The 24,488-nt window shown below is 46.3% G+C and overlaps 2 protein-coding genes across 8 annotated transcripts in view; both read right to left on the reverse strand.

The window, feature by feature from the left end:
• The window catches only part of CKAP5 (cytoskeleton associated protein 5), a 54,814-nt gene extending 53,094 nt beyond the window's left edge, over window positions 1-1,720 (reverse strand). For all 5 annotated transcript variants that reach the window (XM_054197942.1, XM_054197939.1, XM_054197943.1 and 2 more), the window contains exon 1: window positions 1,597-1,720. The gene's annotated coding sequence lies outside the window, so the exon portion shown is untranslated. The remainder of the gene's footprint in view (window positions 1-1,596) is intronic.
• A 244-nt stretch (window positions 1,721-1,964) lies between these two features.
• LRP4 (LDL receptor related protein 4) overlaps window positions 1,965-24,488 on the reverse strand; it is an 83,923-nt gene continuing 61,399 nt past the window's right edge. Inside the window, exons 12-39 of one of the 3 annotated variants that reach the window (XM_054197948.1) lie at window positions 23,460-23,690; window positions 23,002-23,158; window positions 22,422-22,639; window positions 21,904-22,080; window positions 21,204-21,329; window positions 20,284-20,492; window positions 19,577-19,658; window positions 18,845-18,950; window positions 18,306-18,507; window positions 17,787-17,976; window positions 17,403-17,534; window positions 16,587-16,727; window positions 15,775-15,861; window positions 15,389-15,560; window positions 15,145-15,307; window positions 14,673-14,898; window positions 12,959-13,262; window positions 12,397-12,615; window positions 11,953-12,087; window positions 11,633-11,741; window positions 11,165-11,309; window positions 10,522-10,635; window positions 10,092-10,215; window positions 9,030-9,097; window positions 8,352-8,439; window positions 8,057-8,198; window positions 7,461-7,529; window positions 6,169-6,304 (exon numbers count right to left, since the gene is read on the reverse strand). In XM_054197948.1, the coding sequence (XP_054053923.1) occupies window positions 7,485-7,529; window positions 8,057-8,198; window positions 8,352-8,439; window positions 9,030-9,097; window positions 10,092-10,215; window positions 10,522-10,635; window positions 11,165-11,309; window positions 11,633-11,741; window positions 11,953-12,087; window positions 12,397-12,615; window positions 12,959-13,262; window positions 14,673-14,898; window positions 15,145-15,307; window positions 15,389-15,560; window positions 15,775-15,861; window positions 16,587-16,727; window positions 17,403-17,534; window positions 17,787-17,976; window positions 18,306-18,507; window positions 18,845-18,950; window positions 19,577-19,658; window positions 20,284-20,492; window positions 21,204-21,329; window positions 21,904-22,080; window positions 22,422-22,639; window positions 23,002-23,158; window positions 23,460-23,690 (4,112 nt within the window). In that variant the 3' untranslated portion in view covers window positions 6,169-6,304; window positions 7,461-7,484. Of the gene's footprint in view, window positions 6,305-7,460; window positions 7,530-8,056; window positions 8,199-8,351; window positions 8,440-9,029; window positions 9,098-10,091; window positions 10,216-10,521; window positions 10,636-11,164; window positions 11,310-11,632; window positions 11,742-11,952; window positions 12,088-12,396; window positions 12,616-12,958; window positions 13,263-14,672; window positions 14,899-15,144; window positions 15,308-15,388; window positions 15,561-15,774; window positions 15,862-16,586; window positions 16,728-17,402; window positions 17,535-17,786; window positions 17,977-18,305; window positions 18,508-18,844; window positions 18,951-19,576; window positions 19,659-20,283; window positions 20,493-21,203; window positions 21,330-21,903; window positions 22,081-22,421; window positions 22,640-23,001; window positions 23,159-23,459; window positions 23,691-24,488 lie in introns of all 3 variants that reach the window. The other 2 variants (XM_054197947.1, XM_054197946.1) reach the window with 2 other exon arrangements.

The following is a 24,488-nucleotide window of genomic DNA, read 5'->3' on the forward strand; positions in this document are numbered from 1 at the left end:
GGGAAGCTACCAAAACAGCAAAGTTTAAAGAAAGGTCAAGCCTGACGCAAGAAATTCAGACCAAATTCTAATTTCTGCACAATCAACTGATATTGGACACCAAAGAATCAAAACTCTAAGGGCAGCCTGCATCCAATTATTCTTCTTTTTTGACTTGACCCTATTGCAAAGTTTTAATAATAGGTTTCTATGAGTAACCTTTTAGAATACTTCGATATTTAAGATTCTCAGCATTTGGAAATGTGCATCTTTACAGTTTCAAACCAATAGATACGTTCATTAAAAGTCTATAGCTATAGCAATGCTTTCTCCAATACATAAGCAATAAATAAGGAAGATCTCCCACAGCTGGTAGCCTAACACCCTGACAACTACTCATCCCTTTCTCATCTGCAGACGGCTACTTTTAACAGTGCTGCAGTTTAGCGGTAGTACTAGAAGATGTAACACTAAACACAAAGTAATAAATCAGCAAAAAAAGGAAAAATGTAGCATAATTAGATAGCTGATATACACCACACACAAATTAATTTGAATTGTAGCGATTGAGTTCATTCATTCATTTTTATATTTGTATAATATTCATTTTTATAGTCATATTCATTCATTTTTAGAACAGAGCCCAGGTTGGCTTCAGCTGCACCGAAGTTTCATTCCTCAGCTTCATTCCTAAACAACACTTTGGGTATCTCACTGACAGAGGTCCAAATTCGCAAGGAAAACCCCTACACACCAACCTGAAAGCTACTATCTTAAGAAGAATCACAAGACACTGACTCACAAAGAGAAACAAATAAAATAGTGAGGGGTGGGACAACGAGACTCACATTCCTGTCCAGACCCTTTTCACATACACTAGAGAAGATTCAACAAGGAAGCACCTCCTGGTGAGGGACCCTGGAGATCCAAGACTAACACCTGCGCCCAACAACAGGGCTGTAGATGGGAGATGAGCTCACACCTTTTGCTTTAAGATTATAATCACCTAAGGGAATATTTTGCTCCGGTCACTTTTGAGAGGAAACGAATCCTACACGCAGCGCCCCCCGAAACGCACACTGGGGGGACAGAAGATGCCAGGTCCGTATTTCCGATGAGAGCCGTTCGGAAAGGGCTGAGCCCGGCCCCGGGCCCACCCTGCCGGCCGCCTCCCAGGCAAGGCCCCAGCAGCTCGCAACCGCGCCTGGGCCCACAGTGATGACACGAAAGAGGCGACCGCGGCGCAGCAGCCCGAGCCACGGCTCCCCGCGGCGCCGACAGCCCCCGCTCCGCGGGCGGCCTAGGCGAGTGGCGCCCCTTAAGCCTCCACAGCGCGCCGTGGTACAGGCCGCGGCCTCCCACCGTTAGCGGTCGTAGCCCCCACACACCCCTCAGCCCCGGCAGCAGCTCCAGGCGAAGCCCATGGGCCTAGGCCGTTCCCGCGGAGGGATGTCAGCGCCGCTCAGGACCGTGCCGCCGCCCAGTCCCCAGGTGAGGTGGGGGAGGCTGAGGCCCAGCGGCGGGGGAAGGCCTACTCCACCCTCCCGCGGGCCCGGGGAGCCGCGGAGAAAAGGGCCGGGAGCCCACCATAGAAGGGACAGTGACAGCGACTCTCACCTGGGCCCCAGCGGGTCGGGCGCGGCGAGTGTCCGGCCGCTCCTCGGCGGTGTTTGAAATCACTAAAACCGCCCGCACCTCCCAGTGTCCTCAGCGCCCGTTGGCCGGCAGCGGCCCCACCCACGCCCGCAGCCGCTCGCGTTATTGGTTCGTTTGAATCCGGCAGCGACACAACGCGTACTCCGCGCACTCTGGAGGCGGCCGCCGGGGCCCACTGGCCCGCGGGGAGAGCGCACCGCGGCGGGGACGGCCTCTGGCGGCGCCGTTGTCCCGGGCCCTGCGGCCTGCGCACTCTGCTCGGCAGCCACCGAGGCGTGCCGGGGAAGGAGGCCGCTGCGCCCGCCCGCCCCTGCGGGGAGACTCGGGCCGCCGCGGCCCCGGTGAGGGTGTGGGGCGGCCGCGGGGCCGCAGTGCCCGGCCCCGGTGGCGTCCTGGGGCAGCTGAACCCGTCCCAGTCCGCAAGCAAAGCAGCTCCGAGCTGTCTGCGTTCAGCTGTCGGGAATGGCCGGTTATAGCGTAATGGGCTCGCTCTCCTTTAATATTTTTAATATGATTAGTGAGTTCAACAAAAAGTAACTGTGTTTTCCCTCCTTTGTTTCTTCACCTCCGCTGAAGCAAGCGAAGGAAAAATTCTTAGGGGTAACCAGCAGACAAGGGACAGGGGAGGGCCACCAGCACAATTGCATCTTACAATGCCACCACACTGCATAAGCATCATCGATTTGTAAAGAGTGAGGTGTTTATATTTGTGTGTGACCTCAGTGAAATCACTTCTGTGCTGTGCTTCAACTGTAAAATGAGGAGGAATAAAGCTAAAATGTTTTAGATGCTTTTGGTACTTCTTTCATCAGAATGGGCTACGAGATTAACACTAGTAGTGCAGTGTCAGTTAATAGTGAATGTTTCATTCATTATTTGCACCATTTAAACTCTTCGTTATAGAAAAAATGCAACAGAATTTTGAATAAAACCCCTTACAGATAGGAAATTAGCTCTCCTTCAGAGCTTTATTTTCCACTGGGCAGAGGCTTGAGACAACTACAGTCCTAATACTTTCCAAAAAGAGGAACATCCTCTTCTGCAGTTGCCCTGTTGAAATGGTAACAAAAAGGAAAAAAAGCAAGGGCGGGGGGGTGAGCGGTATTATATGTGCGCAGGAATTTGCAAAAGTGCATGAGTGTGGATATTTGGCCCTCAATTCAAGGCCACAGTGGCAGAAGAAGTGTGTGTTACTATCAGATTATCCCAGATCCATTCCTACCTTCTCGCTCCTCTCAAATTAAGCAAAGTTGAGGTTCTGTGCAAACAAGTCTGGGAGCTCCTCTTTCAAAGGAGTGTCCAAATAACATGCATGATTCACAACCAAAAGCCAGGCAGAGTGGTTAAGAAAAGCTAAATTTATATTAAATTATCATCAACCCCTAAAATACTGAACACAGTGGTTAAATAACTCCAGAAAGTCCAATGTCTCCAGTGAGTAACGTTAAAACCATTACACAGGAACACACGGAAATCACTGACGTTAGCTCAGGACAGACAGGAGAGAGGTTTGCTTTTTTACATAGTAAATCAGTGCTCAAGAGATCATCCTCCAGTGGCCTTTCTACATTCTTAACATCCTAAGTGCAACGAGGGTCTTCTCACTGGGGCTGTCTCTAGGAAAAAGAAACTCATTTCTGCCCACCTCACTGGTAGAAGAGAGGCTGTGGGACATTTTGTTGCTCCTTTTTGCCATAATCATTTGAGGAAGGGAGCAGAGAGCAGTTATGAATGGTTCTTAGCCTGGAGTGTGCAGGGTCCCTCCTGAGAAGCAGTAGAGAGTATCTGCCAAGGTGGAAATCAAAAGCACCAGAAGTTGTCGAAAAGACTGACTGGGTTTTCCTTTCCATTCTGCACTTGCGACTCGGACAGCGATTATTTTGACAGGCTGACTGAACCTCAAGTGACAGGTCTGGGTAGATGTTTCCCTTCACCCCTGTCCCACCTCCAGATTTTGGTGCACATAAGCTACTGGGGCAAGGCTCCCTTTCCCCCAAACCCAAAGAAACCCTGCTCTCCTAGAAGTCAGAGCCTTCCTCCCTCATGCACCCACTCACTCCCAGCTCTGATGCCCCCACACATGGTTTCTGTTCAAATTGATTCTTCTGCCTATGCTTCATCCCTCTGGTGTTGTCCCTGCATGAGGCAGCTTAGACAGGCAAGGTCCATGTCAGCGATACACACTCCTTTCTCAGTTCCCAGTCGAGTCCACGTCTCAATCCAAAAGTGCCTCTGCCCAATAAAAACAATGCTTCCCAGGCTGGAGTCAATCAAATAAATAATTAAATAACAATCTAATTAAAAAAATATCCCTCTGGGAGTAGGGAAGAGTCCCGCATTGACACAGGGAAATTTCCAAGCCTTAGGTCCAGTTCATTTTCCACAGGAATATACACCAGTCAGCCCAATGGTGCAGCTATAGACAGTTTCAAGCCACCTAGCCAGGTCAAACCTGCAGCCTTCCCCTCTCCGCAAAGCTACCTCTGCTGTAAAAAAGTACAGCCAACCCGCTGGCAACTGTCATGTTTTTCAGGTGTAGCAGAACCGTTAGTATATGAACAAGGTTAGAGCAGAGTAGGATGTATTTCCTTTTTTTTTTTTTTTTTTTTTTTTTTTTTTTACCTGCTGGAAAAATACCACACAGGAGATATGCCCATATGCCCTCCCCACGCTCCCCACACCTCTAAGCCATACACCCCTAGTGTATACTTTGCTGTCTTTACGCCATGGGTGGGAATGTACTTGATGTCCTTCCAGGAGATAAAGAGGTTACAGAGTTTGCTGTGAGAAATTCTTCACTGGGAAGTTCTGCTTCCAAGTACCTGGCTTAACACTCAATATTTTACCATGATAGTATCCATATGACTTGAGGGGTTCATACAAATCTCATTTTTGAAGAAGCATCAAGAGATGTTTCCTCTATCTTTTTTCCCCCCTCTGAACAGACAGATGACAAGAGAAATCAAGAGAATATGAAAAGGTGGCAATAGCCCATGTGAGCATGCAAGCCCCAGCTCCAGATGCTGCTGGGGTGTAACTGCAAGGGTAGGATTACACCGCCAGAGGGTAAAGGCCTTGGAGGCCAGAGAACAACTGAAGCTCATGCAGCTGATGGGAAAAATGACTTTGCAAGGAGAGCTATTTAGTGGTAACAGAAGAGCTTAAAGTGCAATTCTATCTGATAAACAACTATTTTAAATGACCCTTACAGCTCCCTGATTATTGTCTCCTATTCTAGGTCAAATGCGCTCAGCCTAGTAGTAAAGCAGTTCCTAACTGTCAGCACTGAGCATTCCCCTGGGAAAGACTTGACCTAGGAATTCTCTCTTTTCCCTCATTACAGTAATCTAAGATCCTAAAGGCCAAGAGAATTGGGACCTTGCAGAATTGGGACTGGTGGGGACTTAGCAAGTTTTCTTTTTCTTTTTTTTATATATCAGTTATACAAAGACAAGAGTAGAATTTAGGTCTTGCTGAGATCCATTTCCTCCCATTAGCTCTGTAGAGCTAAGAACAATACCAATCTCTTCTCAAGAACAGCACTCTGACCCCACAGGGAGCAGTTCTGAAAGGACCATTTGCTGACTCTTGTTTTTCCAGAGTAGAAACATCTCTTAACAGGAAACGGGAGAACAAGAGCAGTGTCCACTGCCAGCAACAGACACAGTGCTCCAATCTGAGAATTCCTTAAAGTTTTTACTAGCAGATGGGAAAGTAAGCAGTGATGCTCTCATGAAGCCAGTCATGGCAACTGTGGTTACCCTCTTTTATGCCCATAAAAGGTGACCTGGTGCTGTGTTAGTGTTCCCTTGAGCCCCAAAATATACCCCATGTATTCCAAGACCTCTCTCAAGTCAGAGACGCCTCAACACAAAGCCTCAAAGGGTGTGGCTAGTGCTGGAATGACTAGGGGAACTTCTGTGACCAGGAGCTAGTAGTGAGGCAGCTCCGCTCTCTTCATGGGCATTGACCATGAGCTGGATGGCACAGGACTTGCAGGTTGCCAGAGAACACAGAATCTGAACCAGATTCAGGCCAAAGGAGTCACTGCAAAGGTTAATGTGGCAGCTTCCAGGAAAAGGGAACATATAAATAAACCACAGACAGTGAAAATGAGCCAAAGGGTCTCTGGGTTCCAACCCACCCATCCTCCCTCTCCAACCACAACAGCACAGCTGCCCAAGCTCCTTGCTGAAAGGCAGTCACAGTCTCTGGGCCACTCGCAAGGGAGGCTGGTCTCGGAGTCCTTCCTTGCCTAGCAGGCAGAGTCCTGTCTTTTTTGTGCAGAGCAGAGGCTAGGGAGGGTACGAGCATTTCCAAAGTCGCGTGTACTTTAGACCTCGCTCTCCGTGGAGGGCTTGCGTTGGTGCTTCCAGCCTGTGTCTGGGAGTGAGCCACGCCGTTCAGGTGTGGCTGCTGCTGTGTTAACACTGCTGCATTCAGACTGTTCTTCCTGTAGCAGCTGCTCAGTTTCGGTGTCATCCAGTGAACCAGAACTAGCCTGGATAGAGACCGTGTCTGTCTTCATGCAGACGTGGTCACGGAGGATCCCTCCTCGGGAGCTCCGAATCTGCTTAAGGTCATCCCACTCGGAATCATCACTGGATAAAAGGCATATCCCCTCCACAATCTTGATCTTCTCCTTGGTGTAGCTGTGGTCAGGACCAGTCTAGGGGGCAGACACGTGAATGAAAAAAAAAAAAATACATCTATGGAAAAATACGGCAAAGAGCAAAGCAGAGCTGGAACGTAGACAGAGAAGCAGACAAAAGGCTTTACCTCCACGTAAACAGTCACTGGCTTTGACTGTCACAATGGCAGAACCAAACTAAGTTTTCCTTCAGTTCTTCACCATCCCCAGAAAATTCTCCCTGCAAGAGCTCTCATTCCAAACTCCAGGAGCCTTCAAATCATGGAAGGCAAATGAGGATGAGTTGGCTCTTCTAATTCAACTATATATATATTCCCTGACAGCAGGGAGTAAGAACAACACTGAGCATAAAAAGTAAGAAAAAACAAAAACCCCAACAAAATGGGAAGCAAGAAGACCCAGAAGACTTCATGGTAAAAGTAGGCAGGGAATCGATTCTAGGTCTGCAATATCTTTATATCTGAATCATTCTAGATTCACCTCTCAGGAAAGCGCAGCTGGAATATCACTGTTGAGTCCGTGTCTCACAGTGATACAGGGGAGGGAGATTATAGGGGAACAACAAAAATGATCAGAGGCTAAAGGGACCACACTGAGATTAAAGTAGTGAAATCTGTCTAACTTGGCTCACTGACAAATAAGGAGCATTAGATCATCTGATCTATCCCTGAGGAGACAGTGAAGGGGGCAGGGAAAATATACATCTGGGTATATCTAGAAGCAGCAGAATTAAGAGAAAAGGTGAAAAGATTTAGATTCCCAGATAAATAATCCTGGCATATCCTCAGTAAATAAGGCTAAAATGGCAGGAAAGTATGGGAAATCTATGGGATAGTACCTTTGAAAAACAAAGCCTGGGAACATTCCCCTCTGGGTAAGTCTTGCTGTGATCCCAGCTAGAGGAACTAAGTGATCTAACAAAATCTCATAAATATTTCTACAGAAATTATCTTTTTCAAGTCTCACATGCTAAGTATGAGTAGCCAAAGCCAAGACTAAAGGATCTGCCATAGAAAATGACCTATACTTTCTCGACAGACAGTAGAGCTGGTTTAAGGACATAAAAGCAGGGAGGAAAAAAAACAAGAAAGAGCAATTAGTATGGGACAGTGCTTGAGCCACACAACAGAGCTTGAGTGAGGGAGGCAGGATCAAACACATAGAATAGTGATACCTGACGTGAGGATGTGGACGGAAATCAGAAGAGGGAAGATGAGAAGCTATCTGAGTGATAAGAAAGCTTCTGAGGAGAAAACAGAGGAAAAACTAAGTGCTGCAAGATATCCTATCAAACCCTCTCCCATCCTGTGGCACACAGGGCAGACCTCCGCAGGCCTTTAAAATGCTCCCTATCCCACCCCTGCACAGCCAGGAGCCACGCTCTTGTCACCAAACTCCTTCTGGCTGCCTGGTTCCCCTGCTGACTGTCCAAAGTAATCTTGGTGCAACAGTCACTAACTGGGACTGTATCCAGGGAACACAATCCCCTTTGACTCCTGTATTTCAAGGGCCAGCACCCAATGCAAATGAAATACAAGACACTATGGGAGCAGGGAAGAAGCAGAGAGCTAAAGACAGGTCTAATTCACTACAGCTCACTGGGGAAGAGGTGCTGCTAGTTGATCTCCATAGGAGCCTGAGCAATTCACTGAAGCTGTCCTGTGTCCTAGAAGTAAATGCTGACAAGTTGCAGTGTTTTCACATACTAAGGCCTGTAATACTCAACAGCGGCTTGATCTGGGCTCCCACGTCCTTAGTAGCAGCTCTTACCTCTTTCTTATAGCACAACTGGTTGTACATGGTTGGTTTGGGAATCGCTTCAATCTTCACCTCCTGGGTAGATGTCCGATATGAAGGATTACTGTAGGTTAGGTTCCCCAGGCTAGGGTCCGTGAACTTGGACTTATTATGCCTAGAGGGAGAGAGCTGTCAAACACTGCTTCCATTGGAGAACAAAGGGATTGTAAATGACAATAAAGAAAGATGAAGTGCCTTCAGGAGCCGCCTTCTCCTACAACCCTAGATTTTACTATTGGTCAGGAGAGGGGGAAAAAAGATCACTTACCTATATACAATTAAAGCAGCAATAAGCAGCAAAATAAACAAGATGCTGAGAAGACCTCCAATAATGTAGCTGACATGCAGTCCTTCTCCTGAAAGTGAACAGCAACAGTAACTGATGCACTCTCCTTAATTTCCACTGAATAATACTGACCTCGGTGTAACGCCTAATACAGAGGTTTTACACCATACAGAAGCAAAATGTCAGCACATCAAGGTTTAGCTGAGAGTTTTGTTTGGCTTCATATGAAACCAAACCCTTCCTCCCACCCAGGCCCCAGCAAACCAAGGAACATCAAGATCTTTGTAATGGGGTTGAATAAGGATGAGTTAGATCCCCTACTGCAGGTTACTACTGCAGTGGGAAACAATTACTCCAGTCAGCCATCCTCAACTAAACATGAAGGGGAAGGTGAAAGAGAGTATCATTAATGGTAAGAGTCCAATGGATGAGGCATAGGAAGAAAGAAAACAGAACTATTCTTCAGACCAAAGACCAAAGTGTCATTTGAAAAAGTCCCCATACAAGCTAATGAACATGTATGGCTGACGTTCATCCTCAGACATGCTTTGCTCTGCTCAGTTTCAGAAATTGGAGTTTCAAACATTATGGACTAGAAAGGCCTGGGCACATCTGGAGGAACAACCCTGGTGGAGAAGAGTTAAAGAAAAAAAAACTCACCCATGGTTGCCAACACTGCCTCGTTGGCATGGGTACACAAGCCTCGCCTAGCATCTTTGTCAGAGCAGCTGAATGACACAAGGACAGTTAGTTACTGATAGTAGTATCAACAGTATCAAGGGTATCAAAAGACAAGATGGGACAGGCTAGCACTAATATCCCTTCCATTTCCAGCTCAACAACAGGAGCCTTCCTTTCTGTTCTTCAGTATCCTTCTGTATCCAGAGGAGAGAGGACCATATACATATATATAGGAGGGTGTGTGTGTATATATCAACTATAGGTCTGCAATATCTTTATATCCAAGTCGTTCTAGATTCGCCTCTCAGGTACACAGGTGCATACATATATCTATCCATCAGAACACAAATTTCAGCATCAGTGCTGAAGCAAAAATCAGAAGAACCTGGAGTCAGCACAAAGAACTTTCTACTCAATACATCATACTCAATAAAGTGGAAGTTTTGCCTTGTAAATAACCCAGCCATATATTATACAACATACTTTTTTGCTGGGCAGTAGGAATAGCAGGCTGTAGGGAATTAGCAGAAAAAAGTCCCTTAACTACCTGCATTGTAACTTAAATGTTAGAGCTGCAAAGGTTCTGTTCTGCCCCTAACAAGCTACCCCTTTGTGGCCAGGGCAGAACCACTTCACTTCCTCAGATGTCTGGGTCAGGTCTCAGATGTTTCAGTGAACTAAAGCAACAGCCTCCTCTCTCCTCCTTTCAGAAATAAGTTCTCAAAATTAAGAGTTCAAAAATCAACCAAATGAATGACATGGTCTCGGGAGGACTTTAACACTTCAGCACAGTCAGACTAAACAAACGTTTCAATAGAACAGACAGAAAGATCTCTGCACCTCTTTCTTGCCAGCTCAACAGAGTTATGCATTCTTTGTCAAAATGGTTTTCCCCATTATGAACGTGAAGTCTGGAGCTGGAATAGCCTCTTTTGGCTAGGAAGAGGTGCGTTTGGATGATAACCAGAAGGGGCTTGCATGTTGCACCTTGCACAAGCTGTGACTTTCACGCCCCAATTCCAAGAGAACAAGAGCACTTACTTTCCTTCCACTGCTTCCAGAGATGTGAGAGGTTTGGTTGTTGAGGTACCTACTCTGCCAGGTGGTGTCTGACTTCTCTCACTTACACTGGTGGGTTCAGGACCAGGGGGCACCACACCAGGAACTAGAACAACAGAGAAAAATAAGCAGGACTCCAACTTTGTGGGACAGATGAACAAATCTGGTAAGCTATAGAGAGTTTCTAAAATGGCCTATATGAGTAGCTTTCCCATCTCAAACCCAGTCTGTCAGCAGGAAAGACAGAAGAAGGCTCTACTGCTCACAGCCACCTTCCAGTATATGACTCTGCATAAGTTTTTATACACTGGAGAGCTTCAGATGCTCTGGTTGCCACTGCCACTGCAATAAGCATAAGCAGTGGCTCACTTATGAAAGCTACTACCCAAGTGACGCTCATCAGTAAACTCACTAGTAGAACAGGGCCGCCCATCTGGTTCATCCGGGCATGCGCAGATGAAGTCAGAAGCCCTGGCAAAGCAGAGGTGAGTGCAGCCTCCATTGTTCACTCCGCAAGCATTAGTACCTGGAAGGAACAAACAAGTCTCTAAATATGCTGCAGATGACCAGGTAGGAGCTCAGAGCAACAACCTTTTTTCCTGCTCAGCCAGAGATACTTCCTACAAATCCAGCAAATTACTACGCTCTGGCACATCCTCTTCATTTGACTGCTAAGAAAGTGATGACAATAGTCAGACAGTGGTAGGATTAGGGCAGTCTTGAAAGGAAGGCACTGGAAATCATTAGATGGGAGCCCAATCAACACAGCTGCCCAGATTAAAGAACAAAAAGCTCACATTCTTCTGTTTTAACACAATGTCTGATGAACAACACAGAAAGTGACATTTGCTAATCAAAGCTGTAACAGAACGTGCTTAAGATGTACTTAACTGAAATGTCACAGGTAGACAAGGAATGTGGCCAGGGAAGATGCACTAACAGTTTGAGTGTAAGAAAGGATGCCAATCTTGCTTGACATCTACAGTAGCACAGTGGTTCCAGAGTTCTTTTTATCTAAAATTAGCATTTGCCTGAATCAAGGTCCTCCTCTTTACCTGTCTGTCTCTGAGGGGAAACGACAATGATATCCATCAGTCCCTCAACATTGGCTAGGACTGTCTCTTTGTTCCGCCCAGAGTATTTGTCCACTCTCTGGATAGATTTGGTTTGCCAGTCAGTCCAGTATATCCATCTATCCTGCTGCTCAGGGAGACAGCAAAGGAAAATCACAGCCATTAGCATGTTTAGCCACATAGACACAGGATACCCATAAAAAACACATCCCAGTGGCAGAAGGCTCCAAACAAAGGCCTTTTCAACCCCCTCCCCTCTTATAAAGAAAATGACTGTCTGCACCCTACAGGAATTCAGACAAACTTCCTTTTTTAGCTCCACAGAAGAGTTAAGTACTATATCTTCAGCCATCCTGGTTCCCCCAGACTATAACAATTCCCTGTCGCCAAGCTCCACTGTCCAAACACATCAACACATCAGGTAGAATGGTGGCAGCAGAAAATTCTTACCTGTGTCAGAGCAAAGGGATGCGACACCTGGCTGACCAACACTTGCCGTAGCTTCCCATTGAGATCACAACTCTCTATACGATCAAGATGTGCATCCACCCAGTAAATCCTGGAGAAACAGGGAAAGAGGTGAGTTTCCATCTATACAATCTCTCTTTACTTTCTAGACCTTTGCTAGCCAAGGTGGATCAGACAAAGAAAACCAAAAACAATCCACACCCAAACCCACAACACTACTCCAATAAACCAAGCCAAGACGACTAAAAAAAATTCATTACAACCCTTAACCCTATGCAAGTGTAAGAAAACCTTTCACTGACCTCCTGGTGTCATAATCCAAAGTCAATCCATTGGGCCATCCTAGGTCAGTGTTAATCAGGATTTTACGTTCAGAGCCATCCAAGTTTGCTCGTTCAATTTTAGCAATGTGACCCCAATCTGTCCAGAAGAGGTACCTGAACAGATAAAAAGCAAGCATAAGAAGAAAAGAACATTCCATTTAGCCTAATGAAAGTTTTAGTTTTGAACTAAAATGCCAGATTCTTCAGGTTCAAGAAAGATCATGTGGTGTGTAGCTTTCTTCTCTCAGCCACCTGCCCAATTTTCAAATTCACTGTCTGCCTCATTATATCTGTCACTCAGAGTCAGCCTCTTGCTAGTACCAGCAGATTCACACAGCACATCTCTTCTTCCTCCTACAACCTCCTCTTCCAGTCTCCCTCTGCGCAGCCCTTCTCCCTGCCGCATCAATACCCCATACCTACCCCTTCTTGGGAAAGACAGCAATGGCTCGGGGCTCATCCAGGCTGTTATTGATCAGAACTTTTCTGGAGCTTCCATCCAGTCTAGCTACTTCTATGGTATTGCGTCCTGTGTCTGTCCAGTAAAGGTTCCTGGCAACCCAGTCCACCGCCAGGCCATCTGTAGTCTTCAGACCCTGACCAATAACAGTTTCCATGTTGCTGCCATTCAGATCAGACCGCCTGGATGAAAATCAATGACAAATGGCAGTGAGGAACGGGTAGCTCCCGGAAAGCCTTCACACCTCTATGTGTGATCCCCATCAGCCACAGGGCCACTTCATACTGCTACCTCCCTAATACCTTTTTCCCCCATAGTCTCCAGCAGGTTAAACGTTAAACGCACTTTCAGCATTTACTTCAGCGATAGACATGATGCTGTGAACCAAAGACAAGGTAAGTAGCGGTGTATTGCTAGCATCTCAGTCTCCCCAACTTATTGGCACACTCCACAGCTCACTGTGGCACAACCAGCACAAGCAGCTGGGTGACCTGGGCACTGGCCAAGCAGATGACTGGCACCCACCTGATGACATCAAGAAATACATCTGTGTAGTAAATCTTGCCATCCACACTATCATAGTCCAGAGAAATTACGTTGTTCAGCTCAGGGACAGGTATGTGCACATCTGTGTGGTCACTGGTGTCCAGTGAGATACGACGGATGGAAGCACGGCTAGAGAAAAGTAGGTAGGTCTCTGGAGAAGAGTCACATGTCTGCTCATCTCTCTTCAGCTGGATGCCAGTGGGGCAGGCACAGGAGAAGCCAGTGGGGTGAGGCAAGCAAAGGTGAGAGCAGCCACCATTACGAACTCCACATTTATTGAAGCCTTTAGAAATATGAAAAGCATAGTTTAAGGATCGGTGTGGTCCCACAGACCAAAGCTTTATTTTAAAGGCTACATAAATGCACAACTTGCTAGCAGCTGAATTCATCCTGATCGTCCCAGCCTTGCTGGGAATCTACAGCCCTTCATCCAGAGACTGCCTTCCGCCCCTCCAAGATTCAGGGTGGGTATGGGCATGGTTGGGCAAGGAGAACAGGAAGGCACAGAAGAAGGAGGTGCATTAGGAGCAAAGTCTTGACCTGCATTCCTTGCTAATCATAGTTTTCCCATGGAAAAAGGAACAGCCAAATGCTGATAGATTCACATAACTGCAGTTTAGCTTTATTATTGCTGCAAATGGTAATGCTGACAGAAAGATCCAACCCAGTGGGGAAGCAGCGTGACAATGCACCAGCGGCCAGGCTGACAAAGAAGCTTCTGTTTCAACTTAGCTGCACACAGTGGCAAGTAAACAAAAGCATCAGAGAAGCCTGCTGAAAGTGCCTGACATATTAGGGTCATATCCTTTTTTTTTTTAATTGAAAAAAAAAAAAACCAAAACAGCATACATTTACTAGGAGGGGATAAACCCAGAAGACAGGTGCAGGGAGTGAGAAGAAGACAACAGGGATATGACGGCTAGAGTTTTGGTTAGCTTTAAGTTATATTGTGAAGTTATGCTGTCAAGACTGATGTTCTGATGTTAGTATCCACAGGAGAAGCAGCACAGATTTTTCTGTAGAAGTACATATTAGGGAAATTTCACCAGAATGAAGCCACAGCACAAATCAACAACTCCCACTGAAGAGCAAAGAGGAAAGACAGGGTAACATAGGATACCCAAAGAGTAACATGAGGAATCTGACTCTGGCAAAGAATAGTTGGAGAGCATGATATATTAAGAGCAACTAAAGAAGCAGAGATTTTGTATAACAAAGTGGCAGACAGGAAGATGAAGCCTGTAATGGTTGGGAAAAAAGTGACTAGAACTTGAAATAAAGTTTCAGCAACTGGCTTAAGAGGAATTAATGCCTTTTGGAGTTAAAAAAGGGGAACTGTCCAATGCCAGTAGACTCTGGTGAAGCTTAATAGGGCATGACTCATTCAGTCCTCCTAAGAAAGTAGCTCTCGTGTGTGAGAATGAGGTTGTCAGTGTAATCCAGTGAAGGAAATGGGATGAAAGGGGTCAAAAGCCATGCAGTAATAAACAAACACCAGACCTATGGAGCTGGGTAAACAAGGAGAAGTGCAAAAAATACGTAAATAAGAGGGAAGAAGTAAAGAAAGATGGGTTTTGAGAAGTTACTCTATCACTCATGCTTCACACCAAACGACTCTTTTCTGTGACATCTCTGAAGGGCTCCCCTAGTCACCACAGAGCCCTGCTGATTTGGTAGCAGCCTAGCAACTCACCCAGGGGCCGTGCCCTATCAACAGCTTGAATGTCCATGAGGCCAGGCAGGTTTGCCCTCACCAAGATGACATTGGCACCAGTGTCCTTATCAGCCCTGTGAATGCTGCGAGTTTGCCAGTCAGTCCAGTAGATATAAGAGTCCAGCAAAGTGAGGCCATAAGGATGTTGCACTGGGGACAGCAGGGTGCGGCGGTTAGCACCATTGAGATCTGCAGCCTCGATACGCTGAAGAAAGAAGTAAACATCAGCGCCACACTCAAAACACTAATCCTCTTGCTAGCAATTACTATATCAAGTGGAAAACAGAGCCTAAGCAAGTGATGTTATTCAAGTCCACCCTCCCCATAGTCCATACTCTCAGAAAAGCTTATGTTCCCCTTGCTATTTTGATAGCTTGCTCAAAAACTTCGAAACAGCCTCCAGGCTACCAAAGAACCCAATGACAAACAATGCTGAGGAACAGAATCGGACCTCTGTGTGTGCATCAGCCCAGAGCAACTGTGATCCAGCCTTATCCACTGCCAGTCCATTAGGCCAGCCGAGGTTATTGCTGATCAGCACCGTACGTCCAGAGCCATCCATCCCAGAGCGTTCCAGCTTGGCATTCTCACCCCAGTCTGTCCAGTACATATACCTGGGGAAAAGCAAGCAAGTATTACGGAAACAGGTCAAAAGTCCTGTTCTAACCCCTAGACAGCCTCTTGACAACACTAACCCCATCTCATGGTATAAAGCTATTGCTCGAGGGCTGTCCAGGTTCTGCCAGACCAAGACTTTCCTCATGGAGCCATCAAGGTTGCCCACTTCAATTCGGTTTGTTCCTGTATCTGTCCAATATATCTTCCTGCCAATAGCATCCACAGCCAGCCCATCTGTAGTCAACAGACCTGAGAAAACAGAAAGGTGTACTGGTCACTGCTCGTTCTCCCAGCTTAGTCAGGAACTTATGGTATTCCCATTGTGCACCTCATCAGGCAGCTGCTTTAGGCTTTGCTTGCCCTTCCACTGAAAATTTAAAGATTATTCTACCAGGGTGTCAGAGAATCTCTCTTTTTCATGCTGCATGGAGGCAAGAGGCTCCCAGGTCAAAATATTTCTTACCTGTAGTGATGATGTCTTCAAATTGTGAGCCATCTAGGGCAGCCCGGCTGATTTTACGCAGCGTACTGTCTGACCAGTAAACCTTTCCTGGGTGGAAGAAGAAAGAGAAACTTTAAAAAAGCCCACAACAAAACCAAATCAAAACAAACCCCAACAACCAAAGAGCAGGATCTTAAAAAACAGATCCAGGTCTCTAACTACCAGCTACACCATTCAAAAGAGATCTGACTGCACAGGAATAACAGCAGCACAAGACTATTAGGCTAGAGTGATAAAACAGTACAAATTATCTTGTTCCAGTCCTCCCCAAAGTATGTAGGGGCACTGGCACTCTGACCTTTACACAAGGCCAGAGAACACAAAACACATTATCAGCTAATAGCAGAGTCTCCCACATCTGATTTTTCAAAATGTCCCAGAGGACAGCAATCAGATCATCTACCTTACTGTACAACAGTGAGTTTACATCCAGCACAGCATCAGATATTTAGTATACATGAACAGCCACAGTCTCAGCTCTCCTGCTGTAAAAGGCTTCAGCAGGAGGAAAGCTTTCTTAAATCCAAAGCGCACAGGAACCAGACCCAATATAGCAGGCAGCTTCTTCCTCTTACTTGGGGTTCTCTGTTTTCCTATAAGGATATTCCTTTCCTGATTGGAAAGAAATATTTGCAGCACGTACTAGGAAAAAAAACCTACCCAAATTCACAACCTACATTAAGATCTGCACTTGGGTCTTTACTCAGACATTTAGATATGAAGTCACTTGTTGCCTTTCAAACAGATAGTTGGATACAATAGGAAGTTCAGACCTTCACGAGGATCCACTCCAATTGCAATGGTGTTCTTCATGGTGACATTGACTGAGATGACAACATCTGCAAAGTAGGGAATATCCAGAGACACCATCCGGATGTCAGTCCTTCTGGCAAAGATCAGAAAGCTGGTCATTCCTGCAGAGAGTTGAAAATGGACAGATATCAGCAAGGAACTAGTTCAGTCAACTGTAGGCATCATTTATTGAATATTCTGGAGGTGACATCCACTTCAGTGGAAAAGGGGGAGTCTCAGACAGATCTCAGCTTATGGGAATCTGGGTACAAAAGCTTTATTGAGCATTATTGAATGCTTGTTTACATTCAAGTTGAAAAGGAGTGCACTCATAGAAGAGTTACTTCTGCTAATATGTGTGGGAAACAGGAATTAGGAATCACTTTTCTCCTGCTAAGGAGAAAAAGTGAATGTACCATGGCCTGAAGCTGAGTGCCTTCCACAATCCTCAAGAAGAGGGTCCATGGGAGGAGTACAGATTATTAAAGAGGTGCTATTAAAGAATATAGCACCTTGTAGTTAAAAAAGAATCCACCTCCCAAAAGTATGGGGAAAAATGTGACATCTGGTATAGTTGCCAAACATAATTTCAAGAAAAATTTCTTCTGCATCAATCCAGTTATCGGTAAGTTTCCTCATAGTAAATCCCACTCAAATTGAAGGTACAGGCATCAAATGGGTTTTTCAAGGAGTAAAACAGATGAACACATAAAAGTGCATTTTATTCTCCAACAAGGCAGGAGCAAAATGTAGCTGTGATACAAAACTGCAATGAGGTTCCTACAGAGAGGACTCACCAGGGGAGCAGGTCTTGCCATCAGATTGCAGGTTGATCCCAGTAGGGCAGGTACAGCTGTAACCTTTTGGAAGAGGTGCCAAAAGGCACAGGTGACTGCAGCCTCCATTGCTAACTTCACATGCTGTATGTACTAGAGCAAGGAGAATAAGAAATCCATAAGCCACTAGCACAGGCACAAAAAAGGGGTGCAACAGCTATAGAAATGTATTCTAGAATGCCCTTAAATACCAAGCCAAGAATTACTCTCATGCTCTCATATTCCACCCAGTGACTTAAGGCATCGAGGGCTGACAGACAGGTCAGCTCCTTGCAGGAGAGCTGTGCCACATACTAGAGCCTGAGCAAGCTCTTGGCTCAGTGTGGCTTCGGGCGAGCTCTGTACCTGGTGGCCTGTGCCGGTGGAAAACATGAATATCCATAAGATTCTCCAGATTGTCCTGCAGCGTTTCCCGAGCCTGCCCAGTCCTTCTATCTGCGCTCTGGATGCTTTTGGCCTGCCAGTCTGTCCAGTAGATTCTCTCGCCATAAAGAGTAAGTCCAAAGGGGTGAGGCAGATTGCTCCCAATCAGCACCTGGTCAGATTACCCCCAGCCCCCCCAAAAAACATTACTAAGAAGTCACTAAGGGGAAGAGGCTTCCCTTGCCCCCTCTCAGCATCATAATGTACAGTCACAGCAAAAGGAGAGCGATGGGGTAACATCAGCCCTCAAATGGAGGTTCCCTCACACGCAGTTTGCAAGTAAACTAGGGAGCTCTTCTCTCCCAGTGAAAGCAGCTCAGCATGTCTTGATTTCAAGATTTCACTTTCAACTGGAAAGAGAGGCAGGGGCCATCAGCACTCTGTGCTCTAGGACTTACACCTCAGGCTCCTAGATGCCCTCCTCAAGGATGGCTTCCTTACCTTCCTGTTGTTTCCATCCAGACTGGCATACTCGATGGTCTTCATGCCTGCATCTGCCCAGTACAAGCGCTGTGACTCATAGTCAATGGCCAAACCATTAGGCCATGTCAGGTTGGAGGAAATGATCACCAAGCGGTTTGAGGCATCCATACCAGCACGCTCAATTTTTGGGCTGGCTCCCCAGTCAGTCCAGTACATGAACCTGAACACAAGCCCAGACAGAAGTGAATGCTTGCACTCCTTCACTGACACTAAGGCCAGGCAGTGTAGCAGAGAAGCAAGAGAGTCTTTAGTTACTTCATCCCCAGGATAAACAAATGAAAACACAAGTCAGCTCCTGCAAGCTCCACAGCACAACAGGCAATTATCCCTGCTTATCTCGTTCCACTAGCATCCAAAATCAGGTCTCTAATTTCAGTCTTTTGCAGGATGTTGAACAATGATACCACAGAGAAAGACAACTGTACAAAGCCAAAGAACCTGAACATCTTTAGACGTGCAAGAACTGCCATATCATCCCAGAATAAAGAATCTCTCACCCTCCAATGGGGTCCACCACGATATCTCTAGGTCTGTCTAGGTTCTCCCAGATTAGAACAGTTCTCATGGTCCCGTCTGTGTTGGAGACCTCTATCCGATCTGTTCCTACAAAAGTCACGAGAGAGGAAGAGAGAAAGATCAAAAACTTCTGGAATCACAAGAGCTAAGGAAAAAAAAATCCATACAACAATGCATTCTTCTCCTCTGTCCATCTCTGTCCATAGCTGGAATATAGCTAAGAAACGTGGCTCAAGGTGTCACCTTGTTTAGATCTCTCAAGTCATCTCTGTGGCTATCACTGGTGCCGAGTCCTGTAAATCAGCTCTTTCCAAAGCCCCTAAGGTATCTACGTAGGCATAAGGGAACAGCTAGAAAAGAATCATGTTCCTTACATTTCTCTGAACTATGACTCTCCAGCAGGGAACATCCTCCAAACACTACGCTGTTTGAAGATATGTAAACACACAGAATCACAAGCTCTGTAGCAAGACAACAGCGGTGCTTGCCTTCTACTATAAAAATTTCTACAGAATTAGTACTGGGGATACTGCAAAAAGAATTAAACTAAGGATTCCACACCTCAACTCCCACTTTGTTAGAAGCAAAACTCCATTTTTTGCTAGACAGAAAGACAAATTTGGAATGAGACAGACAGAACTACCCAGCTGTTTTTCAGTTTTCATGACTAATAAGGAAGACAGAAGCCTAGGTAAAGCAGGGGATCCCAGTACCTGCATCAGTCCAGTATAGCTTGTTGGTGACCCAATCAATTGCCAGTCCAGCTGGACTTTCCAGGCTGGTCTCCACTACAACCTAAATAAAAAAAAAAAAGAAAAAATCCTTAGTGATATTAGACCTTAGGGGGAAAGCACTTGTCCAATGCACCACCTGCTCACCAATAATGCTAACTTCAAAAGGCAAAAGCCCAAGCAGAGCAATGCCATATGAGAGAGAGCATTAAGGACTTAGAAGTTCAAATAAGCCTTATGTTTGGAGAAACATCTATTTTTCAGGTCTGGTCAAACTGCAATTCCGAACTTTGAACTCTCTTCCCCTTATTTATGGCAACATTAGCCTAAGAGCATGTGCAAAAAGCATTCCCAAGGAGCATGGCTCTTGTTCCAAACGTAGTATGTAACAGAGGATTTAAAAGTTCTTCCTTTCAAGATTTTAGGGCTACAACAAAGGAGTTGACCACAGCTTACAAATCAACATGCTTCATGTCTCAATTCAAGGTTTTCCAAACAAGCAGGAATGTACACCAAACTTATGTACGAAGTGTGATCTCAGAGCTCTTCTGAGAAATAGGCAAATTAGTGAACAACAAATCCAGCATGAACTGCAGCTCATTAGAAGGCCAGTGTATCTCAGTGGCTTCAAATCTCATGCTCAAAGAGTCTCCTGGCTAGATGACCTCCACAGGTAGTTAACACTGTACCTCTTGGCTTGATCCATCCCATTTTGCTCGGCTGATTGAGTCGGTGCTAACATCTGTCCAGTAGACATAGTCATCCTTTGAGTCCCAGTCTAGAGCCACAGCGCTGCGAACATCAGCAAGGGGGATGACATCATCTGACAGGTCATCTGTGTCAAAGCTGATCCGACGGATGTCCATCCTTCGGGCAAAAAGCAGGAACTTGTCAAGACCTGATCAAAGGTCGAAAGGTCTTCTTTTAATTTCTCTAAGTTCAACAACACAGTGATAGACACAGACAATTCCCTGCTATATCCAACCTTAACCACTTACATCATCTCTCACTGTCAGGTCACAGACCAGGATTTTATTGGCAGCAAAGTATCACTGGGGGGATGGGCAGTGGGGGAACAGAGTAGTAGGGAGCTGTGTCCTAAGAGCAACCTATGCTGAGGGAACAAAGTCAACCATATTCTTCAAAGAATGGCATAGACCTCGCTCCAAATCAAATAGCTATGCCATCTCTTGTGAATCGAGGAGACAGTTGGCCTAATTCTTCCACATGGTCGCAAACCAAGAGAAACTGTGGCAATCAAGAGGACTGAAATTTTTGTCCATCACGGACCCAGCTCCTATGGGAGCTTTAGGGAAACAATCAGCTGCGACAGGTAACATGGCACCAGTAGCAGCCCTGAAATAAGGGCCCAAGGACGGAGCTTCTTTATATCCTCACCCATCAAGCCCAGTGAGGGCAACGGGAATGCAGAACAGGGGAATGCATCAAAAAGATGAAGCACGCTCTGGCAGGGCCCTTAATACTACTAACTCAGTCTATCCAGCTGCACCTCCTTGGAAGCAACTGCTGCTGCTGCTTACTCCCATTGCCAACCCTCCGCCACCCACTGAACATCTGAGCATGCAGGCTGTGGTCCCACCTCACTTACTCTGGGCACAGGCATGGCTGCTGGTCTTGCGGAAGCCCGTGGGGCAGGCGCAGGTGTAATCCTTGCTGCTTGGCAGGCAGAGGTGAGTACAGCCCCCGTTGTTGGCCCCACAACGGTTTCTCCCTGCTCAATTAGCCAAAGACAAAAACAACCAGGCATAAAACAAAGAGTAAAGAAAAGTGGAAAAACACCAGCTGAGGTGTTAAAACCCACATGGATAAGATAACTTGTCCAACCAGAAGTTAATTTAGAATAAGAAAACTTATAAACTAAAGCACTAACTCCATTTGTAGGGCTCAATTTTAAAATAAAGCATTTAACTCAATCCACTTCTAGAGCAGATTATGGCAATTGAAGAGGAATAAGGGAGGTGTCCGTCATTACTAGCACCCACTTATGATTTTTGTTCCCCTCCCAAAACATCTCTCCCATAAACAAGCCACAAATAATTCTTACTGAAAAGCCTCAACTCCCATGTGTCAGCAGAGGGAGCTGTGGTAACAACCTAACACCAGGTTACTGGGGCTGAGGGACCTCAACTGAACTGCCAGGTGGAGCAAGTTCTACCGCAGCTCTGGACAAAGGTGGTAGATGTGTCGATACACCGGATTCAGGCTTGCCGTCTCCCTGCTTTACAGGGTGGTGGGTGGCAGCAGGTCTTCTAGTGGCTAAAATGGGTCTCTACCCTCTCTGCAGTTACCTGCTGGCTGGCGCTGAGGATGCAGTGTGTGGATGTCCATAGGGAAGTGGAGTTTGTTGCGGATGATCTCCTGGTTCTTGCCTGTGAATTTGTTTGCGCTGTTGATGCTCTTGGTGTGCCAGTCTGTCCAGTACAAACTGTCCTCAAACACAGTGATAGCAAATGGGTGTGGGAGGCCTGTAACAGACATCCAATACAGGGATATAATCAGATCCTACAGGACTCAGGCTAGCAGGGAGACAAGGGAAAGCTCTTTCCACTGCCCCTTAGGCCTCACCACGGTCAACCCACTCAAATCCCCCTTACACTAATATAATAGCCAATTCCTCTCTCCTGTCCACCAAAGACTGTGTAGCAAATCCCATCCCTCAGCAGCAGCAGAATTCATCCCACAGTTAAAGAACAGGAGTCAAGTACAAAAGCAGGAGCCAGTGGCTCTGAAACTCAGAGTAGCACTGTGTTATACTCTGTCGTCTTTACTACAGAGAGTGCTCCTTTTATGTTGCCCTGTTACTTACCTTGGCTAATAACAGCCTTCCTGTTCTGCCCATCGAGGTCAGCTCTCTCAATGACATGATGTTTGGCATCCACCCAGTACATTCGATGTCCTGCATAGTCAATAGTCAGTCCATTGGGCCAGAAGAGGTGTGTGTCCGCAATGATGCGCCGATTAGAGCCATCCATGTTGGAATACTCAATGCGGGGAGTGTTGCCCCAGTCAGTCCAGTAGATAGTGCTGGAGGAAGCAGGGAAAGACAGGCTAGAAAACTCATGTCCCACACACTGCACCCAGCATCACTCCCTATCAGGGCAAAACAGTATCAGTCCTGTGATCCTGAGCACGAGACTGTGTCACAGCCATGGGAGAAGTGACAGCCAACAAGGTAACACCCATCACTTTCAGGCTGGTGAAACCTGAAGGGGCCAGAATAGGATTAAGGCTCTGAAGGTCCCCAGCATTGGCAGGTTCCCCAAACTGGCAGTACCAAATGAAGGCTTGAGCCCAGAGGCAGCCTTTGTGACCAAGGATGGGGTTTTGCATGTTCGTCTGGAAGCATTTGCATGGAGGGCTCACTGGAGTCCTAAGTTTTCACTCACCCCTCCATAGGATGTAGGGCAATTGCTCGGGGCTTCTCCAGGTTCTGCCACAAAAGCACTTTCCTGTGAGTGCCATCCAAGTTTGCTACTTCAATTCGAGACGTCCCAGAGTCTGTCCAGTATAATTTGTCATGGATCCAGTCAATAGCAAGTCCACCTATCTCCAGGGGAGAATTAAGCACACAGTTAAACGAGGAGTAAGACCTGCTCAGAAAAATAGTTCCCTTTCCCACTCAGCCTCAGAAGAGGCCCAATTCAGTCCTCCTGTCTCTTCCCCCATCAGGCAAGATTTGCTCCATGGGGACGCTGATCTCACACCCATTCCATCCAACCCATCCCCTTGCTCAGGGAGATGCACTCCATTTTGAATGCTGGGTACCCACTTTTCTCCCCCCACCCACACCTTTTCTCGCACCATGGCCAGTCCACAGGCTTTTTCCTTTTTTGTGGTGACGCACCTGGGCTCTCCAGCCCTGTGGAAACCACCTCTTCCACATTGCTACCATTCAGATTGGCCCTCATGATGCGATCGAGAGTGACATCAGACCAGAACACCAACTCCTTGCTGTGGTGGAAGTCAAGGGCAATGGCATTTTCCAGGTTGTTCAGGAGCAGCGTATACTCTGAGCGATGAGGCAACACTTGTCGGATATCAATTCGATTGGCAAAGAGCAGCACTGGCTCTGGCCCTGAGAATATATGGGAAGACAGCATTAGAGTACTTTGACAGGGTCCCGCCTACCGTTCTTTCTGCACCAGGTCCCAGAACATAGTTTTGCAGTGCTGGCAGCAAGAAATCAACTCCCAAGTGCAAAACATTTCAGAGAGCTGCTTTTGCATCCTCAATACACAGTCCTAACTCAAAGATTAGCAGTTTTAAACCTTTTGGAAAACATTCACTCAGCAGGAAGTGATCATTTCTGGTCCCACCCAAGCCTGCCTCACCTCAGCCTCCGAAACCATACCACCAGACAGATGGACTATAGTTTCCTTTTCCTATATCTGTCTCCTAGCCATACAAACACACATGCTCTACCACATCTTCTACGACAGACAGGACAGCTAAAATCTGCCTCAGTCAGATATAAACTCAGCAAGTACTTCCACTGCAAAGAAAAAAAAAAGAGGGAAAAAAACAAAAAAAGAAAAATCAGTATCAACATTCTTTATGGATTTCACGAGGGGAACTCCTACCAAAATCTTAATTCTTTAAATAGAATTTCTAATTCCTCAGCTCCTACATTCCTACAGAGCTCCTCCTCTAATGTAGGAGCTGAGGAATAAAGCTAAACAAGTGTACCAATGCCCTCAAAAACTAGCAGATGTCCACAGAGCAGCCACTCACAGCATTCAAGACTGATGACCAACATCAAGGGTCAAACCAGAAGGAGGTGCGATACAACCTCACTGACTGGAAAGGTTTAGACACTTCCCGAACAGAGACAGAGGCAGGAGGCTGTTTTTGTCCCAGGGTCTGGGGTCACCAG

This window comes from Rissa tridactyla, chromosome 4 (assembly GCF_028500815.1).
Source record: "Rissa tridactyla isolate bRisTri1 chromosome 4, bRisTri1.patW.cur.20221130, whole genome shotgun sequence".
NCBI lineage: Eukaryota > Metazoa > Chordata > Aves > Charadriiformes > Laridae > Rissa > Rissa tridactyla.